General features: G+C 42.7%; 1 protein-coding gene across 2 annotated transcripts; it reads left to right on the plus strand.

Moving 5' to 3' along the window:
- The first annotated feature begins 1009 nt into the window (after positions 1–1009).
- Positions 1010–21995, plus strand: YWHAB (tyrosine 3-monooxygenase/tryptophan 5-monooxygenase activation protein beta). Of its 2 annotated transcripts, XM_072801175.1 has the most exons (7): positions 1020–1207; positions 5473–5528; positions 14855–15157; positions 17328–17451; positions 18557–18720; positions 19606–19701; positions 20018–21995. In XM_072801175.1, the coding sequence occupies exons 3-7, from the start codon at positions 14864–14866 to the stop codon at positions 20072–20074; spliced, it is 735 nt and encodes a 244-aa protein (XP_072657276.1). In that variant the 5' UTR covers positions 1020–1207; positions 5473–5528; positions 14855–14863; the 3' UTR covers positions 20075–21995. The 2 variants fall into 2 exon arrangements, with proteins under 2 accessions (XP_072657275.1, XP_072657276.1); XM_072801174.1 differs by lacking the exon at positions 5473–5528 and having other exon boundaries at positions 1010–1207.
- Positions 21996–23654: the final 1659 nt, after the last annotated feature.

Here is a 23654-nt window from a genome sequence, read left to right on the forward strand (position 1 = left end):
TGTCACACTCCAGGAGCTTATCACTGGTCTTCCAGGTCTCAGTAATCACCAAAAGGATGGGAAGATAAGACCGGCATTCTTTCAAGATGCTTTGGCAGTTGGATGGGGGCAGGGCTGAGGGTTAGGGTGATGAGTTAGAAGTCTATCATTCAGCTAAGGAGGGGCAAAGCAGATGACAAAGGCCTGTTTGACTTTGTTCTTTCTCCCACCGGACTGTAAACCCCCAAGACGGCAGGGCCGGGCTGTCTCGTGCTCGCTGCGTCTCCAGCACTAAGCACAAGGCCTGCTCCATAAATATTTGTTGAGAGAATGAATGAGAGGGAGGGAGAGGAGGTGAGGGGCACTCTGGAGGACTGAGTTTAAATGGGGTGTGTGTGCGCGCGCGGTAGAGGCCGGTTCCCTTTCCTGAAGCTTCCCCTGGGAGCCTTGGGAAGGGCGCGCCTCCACGAAGGGATCAGGGGCACCGGCTTCAAGGAACACAAAAGACTCGGCCGGTCGAGGCCTGCAGATGCCTGGCGCTTCACGCGGCCTCTCCTGTCCACAAAAGGAGAACACGACGAGCGCCTTCCAAGGGCTGATGGGACGGTTAAGCGAAGGTTGAAGGCTGAACCATTTCTGTCCTTCCCCAGGTCCGCATTCCCGGAGCGCTCAGCCACAGGGGACTGACCTCCGCCTGCGACCCGGCGGCGATTCCTTTTGGAGGAGGGAGGGAGGCGATGACCCCGGCGTCGGCTCGGGTTCCCCCGCCGGGTTCCCAGCACCCCCGCACCCCGCACCCCAGCTCCGCCCTCTCGTCTCCCACTGCCTCTTTCCGCCCGCCGCCTCCATTTCCGCCCCCGTCCGCCCGCTCCCTCCTCGCTCCAGTCCGCCGCGTCCGGGTCTCCGCGCCCCTTCCTCCTCCCTCCGTCAGCGCCCCTCTCGGGCGGCCGGGGCAACCCCGTGCCCGGCTCGTCCAATGGGGAGCCGGCGCAGGGGCGGGGCGGAGCGCGGGTCGGAGCGGAAGTGGTGACCGGAGCGGAAGTGGAGCTGCCGCCACCGCCGCCGCCGATTCCGGAGCCGGGGTAGCTGCTGCCGCCGCCGCCGCCGCCGCCGCCGCCTGTGCAGCCGCCGCCGCCGCCGCTGCCTGAGGAGTGGGCTTGGGAAGGAAGCCGTCCCCGCGCTCGGAGCTTCGCTCGCAAGCGTCTTTGCCTCCTGCCGCCCTCCCGCGGTGAGTGCGGCGCGGGGTCCGCCCGGGGCCCCTGGGGGCCCAAGCCGAAGCTCCCCCCGGGGCGGCGCCCGCCGCAGCGACGCGGGCGACCCCGCGGGTGGGCCCTGGGAGGGGGCGGCGCGCCGCTTCCTCGGCCCCGCGCGGCCGCCTGCGGCGCGGGCCCGGCCTGGCCGCGGCCCCTCCCTGTTTCCGGGGCCGGGCCCTTGGCTCTGGGAAAGGCCCGGGCGGCCCTCGCCGCCTGCGGCCCTGCCCTGCGGGCGGGGTGCGGCTCAGTGCGAGGCCGGAAGGGACCTCGAGCCGCGGACCCCCGGCCCTCCCTCTCCCCACCTGCCTTCGATGCCCGCGCGACCCCTCCCTGCTCCTTGGGCGGCGAAAGCCGACCCTTTAAGCCCTGTCACCTCCGCTCCTTGCTTTCTGGTTTCCAGAAATTGAAAATTGACTAAATATGGGCTGGTTTTCGAGCTCCAGGGCCTCTGTTGACTACCCCCTGGCTGGGCAAGGGGTTTAACCTTGGGAGAGAGCAGAGGGAAAACCCCCCTCCCACTTTGCAGTAAAGCCATTTCATCATCGTTCGCTGGTTTGGAAATCTAGCAGGACCTGAGATCCCCTGAGAAGCACACAGGGTTGAGGTCTGCATCAAGAAAATGCATTTGTTGGAACCGCTTACTGAGTCAGGTCTGATCCCCAGGGGGGGAAAAATAATAATAATAATAATCAGAAGCTGAAAATCGGAGTGTTTTCCCACGGTATTTACCGTCATTTAATGCCAAAGTCTTTTGTGTCCTCACCCCAAATTCCCCCATACTGTGTGTTAGCACGTTTTTTTTTTTGTTTGTTTGTTTTTTTTAAGGATTGAAATTTGCCTGGTGGCCTCCCTGGTGGTAGGGAAGGGGTAGGATTGGTTTGGGCCCCTTTTCTTCAGAGGATTGAGTACATCTTTGTCTATTGCAAATGGAGAACTGCATGTAATGGGGTTTTCAAAGGTGGCAGTATTGGTAAGACAATTTGTCAACCTTTCTATAAAAACGCATGGCTCTTGTCCTTGCCTTCACTCCTTTTCTCTTTGGTAAGACTAGACAGCATCAGGCTCTGATTTTACCTACTCTCTGTGGGTGATGGAATTTGGCGAGAGGATGTTACGAACATACAAAATCAGGCGGCCACAGGATCCAGAAAGATGAAGCACTTTCAAAAAATATGAAAATTGTCTGCATTTCTCACTGTGTCATAGTTGTTCATATAAAGCCACACACACAGGCAGTTTATAGAACTGGACACATAGCTACTCAGCTTTTTGCATTTTCTCTTTGGAAATGTATATGCATAAATAATGCTTGATTCCTAGTGATTTTCTTCTCGACTGCCTTATCACACCCCATTTCTCAGGAATATCTCAGTTGTCTGAGCCCTCATTTTTCTTGGGTCTGTTTCCTTAGCAGCAGGCAAGATGGTGAGGGTAAAACCTGTCAGTTTTTATTAGACCCTACAGAATTTTGGGTGTGGTCTTCCAAATGGAAGAGTAGTAATCCAGTAGCAACTGCTGAATGATTTTCCTAACCTCGTTTTTCAGTGAGATAAGAAACCATTCACCCATATTACAGATGAAGTCTTTATGAGAAATAAGGTAATTTGGCCTAGACCACACACCTAATTTTTAGATTGAATATCCTCATTCATCAGGAGCAAATATTTCTGGACTGTAAGCCCCTGGAGTATGGCTCCTACCCTATAATCTTCTGTACATTTCCCATCATGCAGTGCTTGTGTTATGTTGAAGCCATTTTAGAATTGGAGCTCTATAGATCAGGGAGGCAGCCTCCATAAAACCAGGCTGAGCAAATTCCCATGATGCTTGTTCCGGGTGGCAGAGTCTCCAGAGATTTGAGCTACTGCGAAAAGTGCCTTTTGCCCATTTGGCTGTGGATACAGAGACAGAGCACTGGACCTGGAGTCAGATAAATTTGATTCAGGTCTAGCCTGCAGCGTTTTCTAGCTGTGGGGTCTTCAGCATATTACTTAATCTCTGGTTCTTAGTTTCTCTGTCTCAGAGTTGTCTTGAAGCTTTTTTACAAACTATAATATAAACTGTTAAGTATAAGCTGTTTTTTTTTTTTAATCAGAATTCACTATTAATGGCTTTCTTTTTTCCTCCAGCTGCATTCTGATGAGACCCATCCCTGCTTTGTATACATTTTGCTTTCAAAAATTGATGTTCTTATAGAACTTTATTTTGTGTACAGCATCTTCTGGGTTTCTAAGCCTGTACAATGCAAATGGTAATAGTCTTTGTTGTGTTGTTATGACAAGCGCAATGATTAAAATAAGCATTTGGGATACAGTAGGTGTTTAGTAAATGTTATTTGACCATATCCAAGAATACACATATACAGAGACTGGATATAGCATATATCTATATGCTGTATAGCATAGACACATAGAATCCATCCATTTGATTTATTCGCCAGCTGATGAGGTAGCATCAGGGCAATTAGTCAATAATAATAACAGTTACCACATTGCCTGCTCTGTGCCACACTTTGTTCTAAGCTCTTTATGCATATTAATGAAGTCTTCATAAGAACCAATGATAGGTAAGTACTGTTAGCCCCATTTTACAGATGAGGAAACTGAGGCACAAGAGTTAAATAATTTTCTCAGAAGTACACACACATAGCACAAGGTAAGTGCCAATCTGGCTCTAATGATAAGTGGCTACCAGCAGTGGAACATGTTTCATGTGAACATCATTTAGTTCTTAATTTTTCTTTACATGTGTCCTCTTTAAATGTGTTTGAACAAGAATTTTAGCTATTTTTGAAGGTACATAGAATGTAATTTAGTGGAGGGACTGTATTCATCCTGGCATGAGGGGATGATATTGCTGGTGTGCGTCAGGAAGCAAGCTTGTGAGAAACACAGTGTTTCTAGCATTTGCCTCATATTAGTGAGAAAGTTCATCACTTTGTGCCATGCTGATTTATCTAATTATTGGTTCTTCATCTAACAGAATTTGATCAGGACTCCCCATCACTAATTTTTGGTTTACCATACTACTTTTTCTGTAGATTCTTAGATTTTTTTTTTCCCCATATTTTGTTGGGGAGGAAGAGATAAGGAAAATAGTAAATTATAATGTCTTATTAGGTACCTGTTTTTTGAGTGGCATCAAACTGGGCAGTTTTCCTTTAAGGAATAAGGATATCCCAGATTGAACTAAGATTTGCTCTAGAGGGACTTTGCGTTCCTTGGTTCCTACATTTTTCTAGGGAGAGGTGACAGATAATTCACACTAGCAAGGGAGCAAAAAATACATTGTATAAAAGCAACTTTTAAGCATTACAACCATCTTGGTCTTTACATGAATATGGTTCTGGTAAGTCATCTGTATGTCATGAGGGAGAAACCAACAGTTGGAGCTGGATTCTAAAGGAGTTTTTCTAAGGGGAATACTTTGGGAGGAAAAGAGACTAAAGTACTTTCTATTTTGGGATACGTGTGCTAAAAGCCAAGTAAGAAAGCTTACTGCTTTCTGGGCTAAAAGATCTTCTAATATAGGCATAGTTATGTGTTTCTAATGTGTACTTATAGTGAGATGAGATTGATTGATGGCCTCAAGAGAACAAGTCATTCGCAGCGAACTATAGGTTAGAGAGAGGATTTTTAATTTTTTTATTATTATTATTTTTAATAATCTGGCCAGTCCTCTCTTATGTAAGTTTTTTCCTGTTAGTTTTATTTCATTGTTTTCCTTAAGAGACCCAACAGTAAGTTATTTCTGAATGGCCTTGACCTGGACAGGGGTGACAATGAAGTAGATAATGAGGCCTGGCCATTGTTATTTGCCCACAAACCTCACCTTAAAGTTTGTTCAACATCTGTTGAGCTTTCGGCATGTGCTGTTTTTTTTTTTTTTTTTTTTTTAATTTTATTTATTTATGATAGTCACACAGAGAGAGAGAGAGAGGCAGAGACACAGGCAGAAGGAGAAGCAGGCTCCATGCACCGGGAGCCTGACGTGGGATTCGATCCCGGGTCTCCAGGATCGCGCCCTGGGCCAAAGGCAGGCGCCAAACCGCTGCGCCACCCAGGGATCCCCGGCATGTGCTGTTTTTAACTTAATTTTATTTTGATTTTTAAAACTAGATAAATTAACTTAAGGCCGATCCCTGAAACCTCACTGTAATAACTTTGTATGGGTTTTTTGGAAAAATTGTTCATTCTATCTCTTCCAAAAGTAAGTACTGAGACTCCTAATTGGTCTTTAGGAGACAGTGCCACATAGAGGAGAGCGTGTGTACCAGTTTTACCTGTGTGACCCTGGGTAAGTTACTCCTTGCATCTGTAAAAGGGGATGGTGGCACCTACCTCATAGGATACTTAGGATTAAATGAGTTGATAATAAAGCCCCAGTGCTTTCCATATTTGGGTAAACTATAAATGATGGGTATTTTTGTTGTTTACTAAGTCAGCTGGTATGGACTATTTAAAAGAGGAGATGGAGAGAAAGTATTCCAAGGGCTTGTTGAAACTCAATCTAAATTTATAAATATAAAAATTGGTAGCTGAAAAACATTGGTTAAAAAGCATTACTGTTGTTTCCTGATTGGAGCTGGGGTGGCTCTATTCTAAAGTAGACTAAGGCAGAGATAAATATAGTCTGTATTTTATAGGTCAGATGTGGTCTACTTACCTCTGTCCACATAGGAAATAACAGCCTTGTTCACTTCTTTTAAAAAGTGCATCAGTTGATCATATTAGTCATACTCAGCATGGCACGCATTATGCCACACGTTGGGTGCCCAAAGATACAAGTTTGGGTTCTTACCTTAAGCTCTCAATCCAGTGGGAGTCAATAAAGACTTTTACAGTAAGTTCTGCTAAGTGTTACTTTAGGAATAGGCATAGGTAAGCTCACATGCTTTTCTTTTAAAAGTCTTTAAAGAAATCCATGTAGTTTTAAAAGAAATGAGGTGTGTAGTAAGTTGTCCCTTTCCTGGCTAAGCACATCTATTAGACTTTTTCGTGGCTGCCATTTGAATGCTCACAATGTGTAGAGACTTAAGTATTTTGCATCATGAACTAAGTTACTGTTTCCAAGAACCATATTAAATAGATTTGCCTATTTTATGCATGAGAAGATAGACTCACAGATGTGGTAGCCTATGGTGTTGGAGTGTGGTACCGGTAAATTGGGCTGGGTCATTTCATTATGTTGGTGAGCTCAAAGCTTTCGAACCCTATTCACAAAATTGACCAATTGAGCTGTGTTTATGGATGAGAATTAACATATTGTCTTTTGGGATTGATCAAATGCCACAAGATCAATTTATTGTCCTACCTGCTGATTCACATTGTGTGACCTTGGGCATTATCACTTAATACTTCCATTTTTTAAAGTTTAGTTTTCACTACTTGGGCATAACAACCGATGTGGAAGAGGGAAGAGATTTTGAAATGGAAGTGAAGTTTCCCTCCACAATTCTGTTTGCTGGACATGAGTACTAATGATTTTGTATTTAGGACATGATGTGTTTCATTTTCTAACAGCCTACAAATGTTCAGAGTTAAGTTTTTGACAGGACTGAATTTGTGTGTGTAGAATGGCACACAGACATTTTTTAAGAGTGGGTGTTTTTCAGTCAGTAATTTTCTTTAAGAGCTAGGAGTACTTAACTTTTTCTGGGTAACACCCCCTAACCACCTGGCCCCATGACTTTCTCAAGTCCCCCCTGCTGTAGCTTGGCATCTGTTTTTCCTTCAGTGGAGTGACTCCAGAACTGTAACTTTGGCCTTATGGTGCTGTGGGTGCTCGGTCTGGAATGGTATGACTGTGAACGCTAGTCAGAATTTACTGTCAGTTCCTTACCCCATAGAAACTTGTGAGTCTGGATTTTTAAGATGCTCCTGTCAGTTTTCTCTCCAGATTTGTGACTGTACGTATCTCTTTATCTACTTTGGCCTTTGATTTCTTTAGTTTCATCTAGAAAAACATAATGTGCCCTTTATTCATACATCGGTGTTTCTTGTCCCTACCTGGAGTTCTCTTTGTCTCTCCTGGAAGAACCTCTCTAGCCCAGAAAACCAGTTAGGACCCAGCCACTTTTGAACTAAACCTCTTCTCTCTAATTCTAGTTGGTTGTTTTTTCAAAGAGAAGCTTTATAACTCTAAAGTATGTGCTGTCTTCTGTTCCTACTGGGGGAGTGTAGGCTCTCAGAGGTGAGATCTGCACTATTCTAATTGTATGTCTTGTGAATTTCAAGAAAAGAATTTTCTTGGACCTACTGGTAATGTTTTCATTCATAGTGATTTCAACACACATTAAATTATAGGCACTACATCTTTATGAAGTAGCATAAGAGTAAGAATGTGTTGGGGTTCCTAGATGGTTCACTTGGTTGGGTGTCCTATTCTTGATTTCAGTTCAGATCATGATCTCAGGCTCATGAGATCAAGCCCTAAGTCGGGCTCTTCACATTGAGTGTGGAATCTGATTGAGATTCTCTCTCCTGCTTCCTCTGTCACCCCCCCCCCCAACAAAACCAAAACAAAAAGAATGTGTCTATTGAGCCTTTGCTCCAACCAGTGCCATCTAGCCAATTTTTTTGTGCATCCTTGATAGCTACTAATGTCTCCTTTTAACATTTAAGGAAACTGAGGTTCAGAGAAATTACTCTAAGAATTGCCTAATTTCTCTTTAGAAGCCGAGATTTGTAGTATGTAGGGCTTTCCTAGAAACAAATTCCACTCTTATGTTTCATAATAAAGGGTTAGTGATTCTGACATGATAGTGGAATCCTCAATTTTAAATTTCTAGGAAATTATCGAATTCAATTAAAGCTCAGTATTTCAGAATTGAGCATATGGCACCTGGCTGGCTTAGTCAGTAGAGCATGCAACTTTTGATCTCAGAGTTGTGAGTTCAAGCCCCACATAGGGCGTGGAGCCTATTAAAAAAAAAGAAAAAGGCATGTTCTTTTCTTTGAAAACAAAACTTAGCTGAAAGTTCAATACTATTTCAGAAGGTCATTTTCTTGTCAGGCTGCTTTTCTTTCTTTCTTTCTTTTTTTTTTTTAATATGAATTGGTAATGGGTAGTCACTTGTATTTTTATTTTTTTTCCCTCATACTTGGATGTCTGCTTCTGGCCACTGGGAGATGGCCTCTCAGTATTCCAAACCTGACTAAGAGAAATCCCTTAGGCAAGAATTTTGAGATAGAGAGCCTTGGTTGGCTCATATAGATACTCTTGTTTTAGCATTTACAGTCAGATTTGAGGTTTCATGTATTGAAAGGAAATCCTGTTACTTCATGGGCACCCTTAGAATTATTCTTCATAACATTCTTTCAGGATATTTTAGAAAAAAATACTTTTTTTTTTTAAGATTTTATTTATTCATGAGAAACAGAGAGAGAAAGAGAGAGGCAGGCAAAAGAGAAGCAGGCTCCATGCAGGGAGCCTGACACAGGACTCGATCACGTCTCCAGGATCACACCCTGGGCTAAAGGCGGCGCTAAACCGCCGAGCCACCGGGGCTGCCCGTAAATGAAATACTTTTGTGCATCTTTTCCCCTTTTTTCTATTGATATGTATCTAACAGATTTATGACATTAAATCCTTTCTTTTGACAGCCATATAGTCTTGTACCAACTATCCCTCTTCTTAACCACTTCTTTATTAAATATTTAGATTGTTTCCATTTTTTCACTAAGCACCACTGATTTAATCAGCACATGCTTTCCATTCCTCTAAAGTGCTGTATCCAGTGGCTTAGAACAGATAGACAGGATGCCTAGGTGGTTGAGCATCGGCCTTTGGCTCAGGTCATGATCCCATGGTCCTGGGATCGAGTCCCGCATTGGGCTCCCTGCCCAGTAGAGAGCCTGCTTCTCCCTCTGCCTGTGTCTCTGCCTTTCTGTGTCTTTCATGAATGAATACATAAAATCTTAAAAAAAAAAAAAAGTACGGATAGACATCTGACATCATCCTGTGGCTATGCTTGAGAACTGTTCTGAGGCATCTTTGTGTCTTCTTGATCTGTGCCCAGCACAAGGAAGTCTCCTGGTGCACTATGGGGTTTGATCTGTTGCAGCCTTTAATAAGTTTGCTCTGGTGTCTTTGTGTTATTAGTGCCAGGCCTGATGGTGAGACTGCAGTCTTTTAAGGTTTTTTAGAAGGCAAATAAAGGCACTCTTGCTGATGTTTTTCTTGTTAGGATATTGGCAGAAAGTCTCAGAAGAGGGACGCCTGGGTGGCTCAGTGGTTGAGCATCTGCCTTTGGCCCAGGGCATGATCCCGCTGTCTCTGGATGACGTCCTGTATTGGGCTCCCCACAGGGAGCTGCCTTCTCCCTCTATGTCTCTGCTTCTCTCTCTATGTCTCTCATGAATAAATAAATAAAATGCTAAAGAAAAAAAAGTCTCCGAAGAAAAGTAGGTCCTGATTATAACCCATCACTTCTTAGCATTCAATTCAAGAAAATTCAATTAGGAACTAATGGATAAAAGTGTTAGAGTTAACATGTGTCCTTTTGAGGCTATTGAAGGGTGGAGTCTTACCTAGGAATGTTAACACTGTACATATTCACTTCCTGCAGGAGATGAATTTAGACTTACTTTCCTTATCATGGGTTGTACATTAAATAAATAAATAAAAATCCAAGCTCACATTGTGGCCTGAAACAGTGATGTGTAGGTACTGTGAGACGAATAATAATACTTCCATTTGATTTACACTATGTATTTTTTAAAAAGATTTTTTAATTCCCTGCATCTCTTCACAGCACATCTTCTGAGGTAGATGCTGTATCTCTGGTGTAGATTGGAAGGCTGAGGTTGAACAAGTTCACATGGCTTTGTAGGACCACATCCCACTCTTAGACCTAGCCTTGTTGCCTTTCTGCCGTACCATATAAAGCTATCCTGGGTTCTTTCTGCTCTCTCAGAACTGATTTGTTGGAATTGTTTACAGATACCTGTCTGAGCATTAGTTTTGTGCTTGGCAGTGTTAGGCATTAAATGAGAAACAAATGTGAAGCTTTCCTTTGAGAACATACACACGTGGAGCTGCTTGTAAATGGACACTACTCATCTGTACCAGAAAACATATAGGTGTAGGTCCTGGACTGTGCAACAGGCTACAAGTGCATTTGGATTCACAGGCTGGTACATCACTGGGTACTGGGGTAGTCACGGAAGGCTTTCTGGCCATGGGGATGGATAGAGTTTGCATAGGAAGTAAATGGGAAAGCATTCTAGATGAAGGAACTAAAAAAAAAAACAATTTCAGGGGTGTTTGAGTGTGACATTTATAGAGCATTCGAGGATGTCCAGCCAGAGAAAAAGATACGTTCTGGAGAGTGGCCGATGACAAAGCCTGACAGGCATGGAGCAACCAAAATCTAGAAGGACTTTGAAGGTCAGGTAGGGTTTAGATGGAGCTGCCAAAAGAGAGTCATTGAAAGTGCACCAAATCAGGGTGAGGACAGGATTAAGAGTCTCTCTGTTCTTCTTCTTCTTGTTTTTTTTTTAAATTGAAGTGTAGTTGCTATTGCAATGGTACATTAGTTTCAGGTATACAAGATAATGATACAACAAGTTACACGTTAATGCTGTGCTCACACCGTTACAGTACCACTGACTATTCTGTGTGCTGTGCCTTTGACTGATTTTGAAGTAAGGTGCAGGAGTACAAAAGAATGAGGTGCAAACACGAGAGTTTAACGTGCTTGTGAAGGATAGGTGCTTTGAATTATTTAAGCAGAGTGAAAACTCTGCCAAATTTGTAGTTTTATTATTCTTTCATTTGGGGATCTGTAAGTTCATTCAGCAGATGCTTAGGTGCAAGGTGCTGTGGGAGATACGTCCTAAAAGAGTTTATGGTGTTGTGAGGGACTTAAAGATCTATCTAAGTAATGTTAGTACTGAAGAAATGTGTTAAGACAGTAAGGTATAGATGAAATCCTTTGTTGAGAATATTTTCAGCTTGGAGCAGTGCTATCCGATAGAAAATAGAATATGAGCCACAAGTAATTTAAAATTTTCTACATTTAAAAAGTACAAAGAAACAAGTGAACTTTATTTTGATCGTTTTTTTAAAAATTGAACTCCCATGCATCCAAAATATTACAGTTTCCACGTATGACAATAGCTACATGTGGCTGGCTGTCATATTAGACATCTCCAGCTTAGCGGCTTAAGAAAGGCTTCATGGAGAAGATGGCATGTGAACCATGCTCTGAATTCTGTATGCTGAGTAAATGGGAAAGGACATTGCAGGCAGAGGGAGTGGCTTGGTGAGCAAAGACATGGAGACAGAAAAGCAGGTTTTGTAAGAAAACCATTTTGGCAGAAGTACGGATTTGTGTGGAAGGCATGTTTTGGCAAAAAGCTGGGAAGATAGGTTGGAAAATCTTCAATGACAGGAGGAAATCTGACTACTATCAGCAGGAAGGAACTTTAAAGAACTCTAAGCAGGAAGTGAGTGACTTGATCAGAATTTTAAGAATTGGTCTGATCATAAAAAACATGAAGGGGACCGCAGGTAGTGGGTTTGGGGAGAGACTGAATAGGAGGCTTATTGCAGATGTAGAAATAGGAACAGTTCCAGATCCCCCTTGTCTTTTGCCTTCCTCCAAACTGCTGGGTGTTGTGTAACCCATTTCCTGTTGAAATTGGTCTAACTGCTTCAAAATCCGTGTTATATAAGTCAAAAGTTATGTAAGCAGTAGGCATCAGGACATTTAGCTGTGGATTTTGTTTGTTGTAGTGTTGTGTGTGTGTGTGTGTGTAATTAACATTTTTTAAACAGATGGATATATGTTTTTAAGGCATGCATTTGGTCTTACCATATCATGATGGCTCAGTATCTAAGGGCTCTTGCTGTGATCCTGAAGAAGCTTAAAACAGTCTGTCCCCACCCCACCCCACCCCCCAACAGGCCACATTTGATCTTGAGAGAAATAGGGCGTGTACCTTTGGGAGCTCCCAAGGAGTAGTCCAGATTCTTCAGAGAGGTATGATTTAACTTTTAATGTTTGGGAGGGGCCTGGTAAGGCCAAAGAGTTTCATGGCATCTTTAACATTTAACAGTGTTGATCCTTTGTATTTCTCCATTACTTTTTTATAATCAATCCTGCATGGGTTGGCTTGGCTCTGAAGTGGCTTTTGGCCAATACTTTATTAATTAGAATCTTTTCTGGTAGAGTTGCACAGGTGCTGTTTGAACTTTGGAGTGGGCAACTAAGTGACTGCTAACTTTGAATTCGTGTGCAGACTGGAACATTTTTGAAGTTCATTGAAGGTTGACTTCTGTCTGCTTCTGACTTTGAGGAACAGTGAAATAGGATTATTTGCTGATAGAGGTTATCCCATTTGAAAGACTTTGTGGTCAGGGAAGTTAACATGAACTGAGAAAGTATGTAATTTGAAACTGAAGAATAGTGTTCTTTTGATGTACTTTTATCAGCGTAGACTAGGGTGCATTGTGGCTCAAAAAGCACCAACATCTCAGTGACTTCACTTAATAAGCTTCTTCACACTGCCCTGTCCAGCACCGGCCTGTAGGAGTCTGTACAACAGAGTCTCTCAGGGACTCAGGCTACAGGCACTAGCACATTGTCTACAGCACATGGCCTTCAAGGTAGCTGATGTCAGAGAAGAGAGTCTGGCAAATAATATACAGGCTTTTCACAGTTTTCGCCTGGAAATGGTATCATTTCTCCTGTTTTGTAACAGAACTAACCCTGTGACCCATCCTGAGTGCCTGGGGCTGCCAGGAAATGTAGGAGAGCAAATGGAATGTTTTGTGAGGATTATTATCTGTGTTACAGTCTCATTCTCATGACGTGGGTGAAGATGTCAGGCAGATCAGGGGAGACTTGCTTCACTGAGCGGAAGCTTAGAATTAGCCTTATGTAGGATGCAGCTCGAGTATGACTTGGATAATAAACCATGGGGAAAAAAAACAGTAGTTCTGAACTTAGAGAACTAATAACTCCTTGGTTGTCTACAGTTGGGGGGCTCTTACCCTGTGCTCCATTTAAAACATGTGACGGGTCTATCTTATAGGATTTATCATTTGAAAATACAAAAATGACTTGAGGCAAAAACATTTTGTGAGGAAGGGCTCTACTTCTTTGCTATTTTAAAATTACTAATTGTTTTCAAAGCCTTAGATTGTGATATTGTGTATATAGTAATGAAAGAGTTTGGGTTGTTTTGTTTCTTAAAGATTTTATTTTTCAGTAATCTCTACACATGGGACTCAAACTCATCAAACTCATCCCAAGATCAAGCTACTGACTAACCCAGCCAGGTGCCCCTGTAAGAATTGTTATAAAAATACTGATATTTCTACTACTATTTAAAGTAGTATTTACCTTATTATACTTTAAGATAGTGGTGTATTTTTGCACTGTAGCACAGATGGACATTTCGAAATTTAAGCTAACCGTGCATAAAACTTAGTGGTTAACAAATTTTTTTTTAGCTACGTATTATCCAAAAATTATTGCATTCTCTACAAATGGTGATTATTAAAGTGGGGAATTGACTAAGGTGAGGTGAATAATTTAAGGAGTTTTTACTGATTGGTAAGTATGGAGGATTTGATAAACTGAAGTCACTAAAATTTTTGTCTATTTCAGAAAAAACTTTAAATACACTCAATTATGGTTTGAAGTTCTGTTGCTATGCATCATGAATACACTCATAGCTCTTGCAGCCTATACACCATATAGAAAATTGGTCCCTGATAGTTGTATAGGCATTTGATATTTGTATACAATCCTCGAAACTTTCAAAGCACCTTCATGTAGATTAGGTCATTTGTTCTCACAGTAGCCCCAGGAGACTTGGTAACGTTGTTACTTTCCAGTAAAGAAATTGAAGCTCTCAGAGGTTAAGTGAGGTGACCAAGGTTGTACTCCTCTAGTAAGTTAACAGAGCTGGTGCTAGAAGGAGCCATATCTGCCTGCCTATAGTTTATGCTCTTGTCTATATTGTGTCCTGCAAGTTAAGTTAGCAAATAGTGGAAGGTATGACAAAAATGGCTATTTTTTAGCTTCCTATTGCTTGATGGGCACTGCCAGATGTAACATTTAAAGTCCTGTCTTTGTTTTAAGATTAATTGAAGCAATCCTCACACTTAAGGTGTTTTTCCCAATACTGTGGGGAAAAACCAGATTTGGTCAAAACCAGACAGTTTTTGAAAGAAGTTAAGGACATGTATTTAGCATAAGCTTCTGAAGAAATGATTCTTCAGCAGCCTGAGTGTGTTGAGGAGGCAGATCAGGCTCATGGGGACAGAGAGACTTGAGCCTTTGGTCTCTGAGCAGTGTTACCAGGTGTGTCACTTGCCTTTGCTGAACTTCCATTTCCTCAGCTCAGAAAACAGGGAAGGGATTTTTGTGAACATATCTACTCTTTAGGACTGTTGGGAGAATTAATTGGCAAAAAAAACCCTTAGCGAGGTACTTATTACCCATAAGTGTTTATGTTCAGTGTCGCCGAGGGCATCTGCAAGTACGCATTTCATATTTACATCTGATGCTTGCCTGTGGGTTGGAAGAAGGGTCACATGTGCATTTCCGGGGCCCTGAAGCCTGACGCTGGCTTTCTCTCTTTTTTTCTCTCTCGCTCCCATTCCAGGGAACAACCATGGATAAAAGTGAGCTGGTGCAGAAAGCCAAACTTGCCGAGCAGGCCGAGCGCTATGATGACATGGCTGCGGCCATGAAGGCCGTCACGGAGCAGGGGCATGAACTCTCCAACGAGGAGAGGAATCTGCTCTCCGTTGCCTACAAGAACGTGGTGGGCGCCCGCCGCTCTTCCTGGCGCGTCATCTCCAGCATTGAGCAGAAGACAGAGCGGAACGAGAAGAAGCAGCAGATGGGCAAAGAGTACCGGGAGAAGATCGAGGCCGAGCTGCAGGACATCTGCAATGATGTTCTGGTAAGAGGCCAGGGTTTCGGTTTTAAATGGTGATTTCTAGATGGTATTCATGTAACGTCCAAATGCAGACTCTCAAACAGCTCATGAGAGGAAGGTGTCTGAATATGCTGGAAAGCTGCCAACCAGTCGGAACTGATTTTTACGCATATGATGTGATTTTTGTCGCCTCTTATTTGAACAGCAGTTGCTCCTCATGAGTGGGGTATTTTCCTCTCCCTTCAAAAAGACCTGTGACACACAGGAGCACTGAATCCACGTCCCTTCCATCTTTTCTTTAGAAATTGAGTCCACGTAGGCAGGATCTCAGGTAGGTGCAGTCACAGATAGACTACTCTGTCTGAGTGGTGATGTCACCTCCAGCTGGGGAGGTAAGAGCAAGAAGCCGAGCTACCATTCATCCTCTCCCAGTCATGTCTGCACAATGTAAAGTCCTGAAAGTTAGCCACATCTGTCAGTTTAGTCAGCGTTCCAAAGCCAAATCATAAGTGGTTTGGGGATTGTCCTCTCCTGGGTTTTATATAAGCCTTAGTCCAATGATTGATCCGTAACTATTTCGTTCTGGCCACAGTCGGGTTGGGTGGGAGGGGTGCGGATCCTAGAGCAAATCATGATCATATTGTTTTTCCCTCACATCCTGAGCCCACTGGGAACTTTCTTTTTCTTCCAGGTGAAATCAGGTAAAAATGAACGGTGAGGGCTGCTTTGAAGGGAAAAGGAATTCACACTTGTGGATCTACCTCCTCCCCTGCTGGCTGCCTCTCCGAATTACTGCCCATGACACCTTTCTTTTGAAAACCAGTACAAAGCTTGTCAGCCATCAGGCAGTACTCCTCCCTAACCCATAGGAGTTACACCCTGTCTGTCTGCAGAGTATTAAAATGACTACTGCCCCTTGCATCTTCTCACTTTGATTGATTAAATCCCCTTACAACTAAGCTTTTGCATTGAACTGCTCTTATTAGACTCATGGTGTAAGAGTGTCATGGCTAAATTTGTTGCCTGTTGGTAATTTGGGGGTTTGTTAATGGTGCACTAATTCCTGAATGTTAGGTACATCTGGTATTCAGATGAAGTATGGCATGCATTCCAAGGGCGAGAAAGTTCTATAATTCCTGAAATGTAGACCAGCTTTTAAGAGCATCTGAAAGAATGTGAAGAAAAGCATGGTACTTACTGCCTCTTAACCAGTTTTTCAGGATGCCACATTCTAAAACAACTCTTCGAAAATATTGCTCTGTATACGAAGCTTGGACTCCTTCAGAACTGCTTTTGTTGTAAGCATAAATGTTTAAAGGAATTTATTATTAATAATAGTATTAGCTATTTTTTGAGTGCTTACTACGTGCCAGGCATCGTGTTAAGCGCTTTATGTACAGTAGTTCATTTATCCTCATAACTACCCTAGATGATGGCTATTATGCTTCCCCATCGTATAGCCGGGAAAACTGAGGCTCAGGGTGCTTAAATAATTTGTCCAGGGGCACAGATAGAGAGCTGCAGAGGAGGGATTTCTACCCAGGTCTGATTTTCAACTTGGTTTTTGGCAGTTTTGATCCATTATCCCCTTTTCCTCCCAAAAGGGAAAGATTTTTTTTTTCTTTTTTAAATTACAGAAGTAATACAAGTTCATTATTTAAAAAAAAAAAAAAGAAAGAAAAGGGGCGGTGACCAGGTGGAAGAGTATAAATAAGAAAGTAAAAATCATTTCTAATCCTATCATGTAGAGAACCATTATTAACATATTGATAAATATCCTTGAGGAGTTTTCACTTAACTATTGTGTGTACACATACATATTTTAATATTAGAATAGGATTCATGTGGTACTTATAATCTTTTTGTTTCACTCAGACTTCTTTTGAGAACCTTTGCATGTTATCGGTGTAGTTCTGCATCATCATTTTTAAGGCCTTACGTGGCATTCCATTGTATGGCTGTACTTTAATCAACCCCTTGTGGATGGTCAAAGAGATTTTTAACAGAAGAATGCAGGCATCTGTTGTTAGGACCTGGGCTGAAAAACCACTTAAAAGCTTTGGATGGAAATTATGTTTTTTTTAAATCTTCAAAATTATTTAGATGTGGTAGTGTGTCTTGAATCTCAAACATAGTTTTAACATCTTATAAGTAATATTTCCAGATTCTTAACAGAATGTGAATCATTTTTTAGGAGCTGTTGGACAAATATCTTATTCCCAATGCTACACAACCAGAAAGCAAGGTGTTCTACTTGAAAATGAAAGGAGATTATTTTAGATATCTTTCGGAGGTGGCATCTGGAGATAATAAACAAAGTAAGTAACTTTTTTTTTTTTTTCTTTTTTAAGAAATTTGACCAATAGTGGAGCCAGTCCTCCTTCATAATCATTTTAAACAGTTTTTGCTTTGGTCAGCATACTCATGAACATCATAGTACTGAGAATTTAAAAGACCATAGCATTATGCTGACCTGTGATTAATAGGGTCATGGGAGTTGACAACAATGTGTCTAAGGGGAAAGTGCAGAGGGCATTAAAAGTGTGGTATAGTAGTGCATTTAAAGAGATCTTTTTCTTAAAAAAAAAAAAAAAAAAAAAAAGATCTTGAGAATTATTTGGTATCTCTCTTTTCAGAAATAAAACTAAAATGTCTGATACTATAAAACCACCATAGTAAATAGCAATGCATTTCTTTTATCACGTGCATTTTGTGATGGTAATAACTATAGGTCTGCTTTATTTAGTGCCTACTGTGTGCCAAGTATTTTAGAGTCTCATTTGTTCCTTACACAACTCTAGGAGTTCCAGTGAGGATCTGCCAGTTTTTCTGATGAGGAAACCAAGGCTCACAGGGTTTTTACTTATTCAAGCCCGAGCCCCACATTGAGTGAATGAGTTAGGAATTCAAGTTTGGGTCTGTTGACTCTCTCAAGTCATGATTCTTCTACTGGAGCATATTGTTTCCCATGTTCTATCTTGTTAAAGTTTATTTCTTTTTTTTTTTTTAATAAGATTTTGTTTATTTATTAATGAGAGATACAGAGAGAGAGAGAGAGTGGCAGAGACGCAGGCAGAGGGAGAAGCATGCTCCATGCAGGGATCCCGGGTCTCCAGGATCAGGCCCTGGGCTGAAGGCGGCACTAAACTGCTGAGCTACCTGGGCTGCCCATATTTCTGTATTTCTTAAAAACTGCTTTAGTATACTTTGTCATACTTGTTGCTTTCCCCCAAAGCATTTAATGTAGTAGTTGGCTTAGAATAAACATTTAACAAATGATTATTAATCAGATGATGGAGACACTGATCCTTCATTAGTATCACTCCTCATTCCTGCCTGGTATGGTAAAATAACTGGATTGTGGTCCAGCATGTGATGCATCTAGGTAAAAACTCCCTTTTAATGTTCTTGTCTTTCTTATAGCCACTGTGTCGAACTCCCAGCAGGCTTACCAGGAAGCATTTGAAATTAGTAAGAAAGAAATGCAGCCTACACATCCAATTCGACTTGGCCTGGCACTGAATTTCTCCGTCTTCTACTATGAGATTCTAAATTCTCCTGAAAAGGCTTGCAGCCTGGCAAAAACGGTGAGAAAGACCTTCTGGTCATAGTAAAACACTGCTCATTTTTTAGTAACTTCTTATTATTACCTGAATTTAACAACTCCCTGTCTTAGACTTCTCTCATAAAATTTTAGTGTAAGTTTAAAATATAATCTAAAAAGGTACAGCTTTTTAGAAAAAGGGTACAAGATGTTCTGGAGATAGGAATAGATCTTTTGTGAAAGTAATATGGACCTGTCACTTTTTTATTTCTTCTCAATACACCCTGCTGATTTTTGTTTGTTTTCATTGTGTAATTACTGGTGGTTGTAGAAAATTCAGGGGGAAGGTAGCGTATTGTTTCTTGTCAAACTTTGGGCTCTGTAAGCCTCCATTATGTATTGTATTCCTTGTGGCAAGATTTGATGTTTCAGCTACGCAAATGAAAGAAGTCAGACCAGGTTTTAGTCTTTCAGCATGCATACTGTTATTTAACAATTTTTTTAATTTGGAGAAAGTAGATGAAATGAATTTTCTAAGGTCCATCACTTAATTGAATCAGATTTAGTGGTATGAACTTCTGTTCTCCCTTTATTCCTTATATCCAGACCTTTTGAGGTTTAGTAAAGAAACAAAGGATTACCAATAGTATCTTTGGCCATTAGAAAATGATGTGAATTTGTGCTGGGTTGACAGTAATGCCTGCCGTCTTCATCGCATACAATCCAGTTCTTATCTGGTAATTTGTGTCAGTGTTGGTCAGTGCTTTATAAACATACATTACCTGTTTGCTTATACAACCAGCAGACAAGGTCATAATAGTTCAGCTCCCATACAGGAAAAGAAATTATATTCGTTAACAGAAAAAAAACTAGGCTAAACTAGCTCCAGAGAACCTGTGACAGCTCTATTAAAGGCTCTTTGTTTTAGGCTTTTGATGAAGCAATTGCTGAATTGGATACACTGAATGAAGAGTCTTACAAAGACAGCACCCTGATCATGCAGTTGCTTAGGGACAATCTCACTGTAAGTACTGCTGGTTTACACGACTGCTTCTGGAGGGCTTATATAGTCTTGTACCTACTCACTGATCTAAGAATTCACTGTTCCCCAAGACTTGAGGGAATATGTACCCTGTAAGTAGAGTTAAAAGTATTAAGTTGTTAAATTGGTTATAAATGACTGCTAAAGTTTTGCCCTTTGCAGTCCTCACTGGCTGCAGTAATACAGGAAGAATTTTAATGCAGTTAAGCGCAAGACAAGGTGGCCCAGATTGGGCCTACCTCCCTGAGTGAATGTTAGTAGCCCTATTTTTGATTATAGCTCTGTTTTTCTCTTGCAGCTGTGGACGTCGGAAAACCAGGGAGATGAAGGAGATGCTGGGGAGGGAGAGAACTAATGTCTGTTGTACTTCGTGATCTGTTCAGTGTCACTCTGTACCCTCCACATATATCCCTTTGTGCGATGATAAAAAAAAAAAAAAAAAAAAAAAGAGTCGTACGTCGACTTTCAATTTTTCACAGCCTCAGCCTAGCAAAATGGTCCACGGGATAAACAGCTGGTGTTTGTATCTAAAACTCAGATTGGTCACATAAATGCCACGGCATTCTGAAGTTTTGGTTTTGATTAACATTGACAGGATTACTGTGTGTTGAATTTTTTTTTAAACTGAACACTGTGATTATGGGGTTTTGTAACTTCGCAGAACTCTTACTGGTAGAAAAAAATAGATCTGAATTATGTGTAACTTTTTGGAAAGTTTAATCTGATATCAAACTAGTCACTGAAATAACAGTTCCATTGTAAAGTTGTACAGAAAGCTATAGAGATTATATTGTGAAGCTGGGACGCAGAGTGAGACACCTGTCCTGTGACATTCAAGTGTGACAGTAACTCACAGTCATTCTGCCTGTTTGGGAGGGATTACAGACACTTGGCCAGTTTGGGCTGTTGCCACTCAAAAGTTCATGACTGCAGATGTCCAGTGTCTTCCTCCGAGTAAACTTGAAGCCTGAAGTAGCCTGAACTCTTTGTGGCAGATAATTGGGTTTGACACCATGAAAAAGGTCCAGTGCTCCTAAAACACGTGACTAGCACCCCTTTCCCGTAGCCATCTTACTGATTTGCACCTTGCGCTCTAGCAGTGGAATCTGTTTCCCTTGTAACTGGGACCTAGAGAAGAAAAGGAAAAAAGCCGCATATCTGTTTCCTGGGTCATACCTTTAAGAGTAATGTTCTGCAGAGATTGCCTTCCACCTGAGAAGTACTCAGCCTTTGAGTGCTTTCTAGCTTGGGGCTTTTAAATTTTGAAATCGAAACATTCTTCCCCCTGTCCTTTTTTTGACTGTTGACTCTGGTTTTTCTTTTCAGTCTTTAAACATCTGTCCTGCTTCCTTACGTTTTTTTTCTTTTTGAATTTTGTCCTTGTCTTCTCTCCATTGTTTAATCTGGCATGGGCCAGGTGGGGGCTTGGAGGGGGTGAGCAGGGTCGGCGAGCACTTTGGTCAGCAGGCTTCGCTTCAGAGAGTTAAGAAGAGCTTCCAGCACATAGCTCTGACTTCCTCCAGTTCTCAGCACTCTTGTTTGCTCTTCAGTCCAACCAAGAATCTGAATCAAAAAGTGTTTTTCAATACCCATGATTTCTCCCTGTGTTGCAGCCAGCCCTGATAACGCTTGTTAGTACCTGTCACCACATCCCCCAAGTGTGCTCCTCCAGCCAAGTTCACAGACCTGTCTGAACAAGACCCTATAATGCAGGGAAGTTGCATGAACACTGCAATGGGGAGAGTCCAGAATAGCCAGGCCTACCAAGTCTCACAGTACCCTTCTCCCTTGAACATTCCACGTTGCTGTAATGTCCACCTGTTTGTCCATCTGCTGAAATGAGAAAAGAAATCTTCATGCACTGATTTAAGACAAACCAAAAAAAGAAAAAAAAAAAAAAAAATCCCTTCCCCCTTTCTAGCTGAACAAAAACGTGCAGTTAATACTTGGCGCTTGAAAATGCAGTAGTGAATGTGGAACGAGCCTGTCTGTATATCTGGTAGCTCTTTCTTGCTTCGTTTTTCCTTACCAGTATTTCTGCCTCACGTTTGCTTCTGTGACGGTTATATTGCCTAGCAAGCACACCTGTGGTTGTGAAAATAGAATAGCAAAAAAAAAAAAAAAAAAAAAAGATAAAAAAGAAAAATCCCCAGTTATTGATGTACTAGATTTGTGTATGTCTTTTAAACAGTTCTAGTTTCCACCTTAACACGGAATAATCAGGAAAAGTGTAAAAATTCAAAGTGAAATAAAAAATTTTATCAGTTGCCTGTGAACTAATGTATGGCGCCATCTGTATCACTGCCAGAACCAGCTACCTCTTCTGACCACACTTCCTTTTGGCTCTACTCTTTTTTTTCAAAGTGGGGAACATCTCTGTTTCATCCTGTCTTGAACCAGAAGTCAAGGTGTTTGTAAAGGGGCAGAAATAACCATTAATAAACAGCCACTCCCAACCCTCTGCAAAAAAAAAAAAAAAAAAAAACCATCTAGGTGTTACACTGCTTTTGTAGCTAAATTTCTAAGATTTGCTCTGGAAAGTTAGTTTGCATGCCATTTAAGACACACACCCTCTTTTTAACCCTGAAATGTATACCAAGCCTTTGAGAGAGGTTTGCATGAGGCTTGGTCGTCCTCGGGGTTCTCCCATTCTGTCCTGTTCTAACACTTTCTTGGAACCTGCAGCTCTGTGTCCTCATGGCATTTGCCCCCTCTGCTCAAAACTTCCACACCCATAAGGTGATAGAAAAATCAGGGTACTTTTCAGCCCAAGATTTGTTAGTCTGCTGCTTGCTTGCTCCTGTATGCTGCACAAGTAGACTAGCTTCTGAGCTGTTTATAACCTGTTGAAATCACACCCAAGCAAAGGTTAGTAGGAGGCTACCTGCTTCGCAGTGGTAGGGAACCAAGAGAGTCCCTGTGAGAGGCAAGGGGCAGTCCTGGGAAGAATTACTGGCCCACAGTGCACTGGCATTTTCTTTTAAATGCCCCCCACACCATGGGTAGCTTGAGGCTGCAAGCTCAGCTTGGGACCATCCCCCACTGCCTTGTACTGTTAGGGCCCTACTGTCTCCATAGAACAGTAGTGACCCTGATGGGAAGCAGATGGAAAAGCTTAGTCAAAAGAAACTTGGGGGGAAGGGGGGCGCTGCCTGGGTGGCTCAGTGGGTTGGGCATCTGACTCCTTTCCTCTCAGGTCATGATCTCAGGGTTGTGGGACCCAACCCCTAGTTGGGATCCACACCCAGCGTGGAGGATTCTCCTTCCTCTGCCCCTCCCCGCCCCAATCGCTCTCAAAAAAAAAAAAGGAATATCCTGGAAAGGATCTTGACCGTACAAGAACTAGTGTTGGCGCAGTGGTTTAGTGCAGACTGCAGCCCGGGGTGTGATCCTGGAGACCTGGGATCGAGTCCCACGTCAGGCTCCCTCCCTGCGTGGAGCCTGCTTCTCCCTCTGCCTGTGTCTCTGCCTATGTCTCTCTCTCTCTCTCTCTCTCTCTCTCATGAATAAATAAATAAAAATCTTAAAAAAAAAAAAAAAAGAACTATGTTGAGGAATTGGACCCAAGTGGAGCCTTCAACCCCAAGTCGTAAAGCTGGTTCCAGAGGGTGTGCTGGGTTTGGGCCGTCTTGAGAAAAAGACTCCTTGGGGGGGGGCGGTGGCGGGGGGAGGCGGGCAGGTTGCACCGGCTTTGAAGTTGGGTGTCCGGCTCGGCTCTGGACTGTTCGCCTGGGAGACGCCCGCAACGCACCCGGGCCCTCCACGCCCAGGGGACCGGTTGGGGAGGAAAGCGGGCCCAGGGGCCCCGAAGCCTTGGAACGAGCCTCGCGCAGTCTCCACCCGCGTCCCCGCGGGGGGCGGGGTCGGGCGGCCCCACCTGGGGCTCCGGGAGCGCCTGAGGGGTCCCAGGTGGGCGCGGGGCGGGGGCTAAAGGG

The sequence above is a fragment of the Canis lupus genome, chromosome 26 (genome assembly GCF_048164855.1).
Source record: "Canis lupus baileyi chromosome 26, mCanLup2.hap1, whole genome shotgun sequence".
Taxonomy (NCBI): domain Eukaryota; kingdom Metazoa; phylum Chordata; class Mammalia; order Carnivora; family Canidae; genus Canis; species Canis lupus.

Coding starts and splice junctions, on each gene's coding strand:
- YWHAB (XM_072801174.1), top strand. CDS start 14,864: ATGGATAAAAGTGAGCTGGTGCAGAAAGCCAAACTTGCCGAGCAGGCC. Junction 15,158..17,327: donor ACATCTGCAATGATGTTCTG/GTAAGAGGCCAG, acceptor ATCATTTTTTAG/GAGCTGTTGGACAAATATCT. Junction 17,452..18,556: donor ATCTGGAGATAATAAACAAA/GTAAGTAACTTT, acceptor TCTTTCTTATAG/CCACTGTGTCGAACTCCCAG.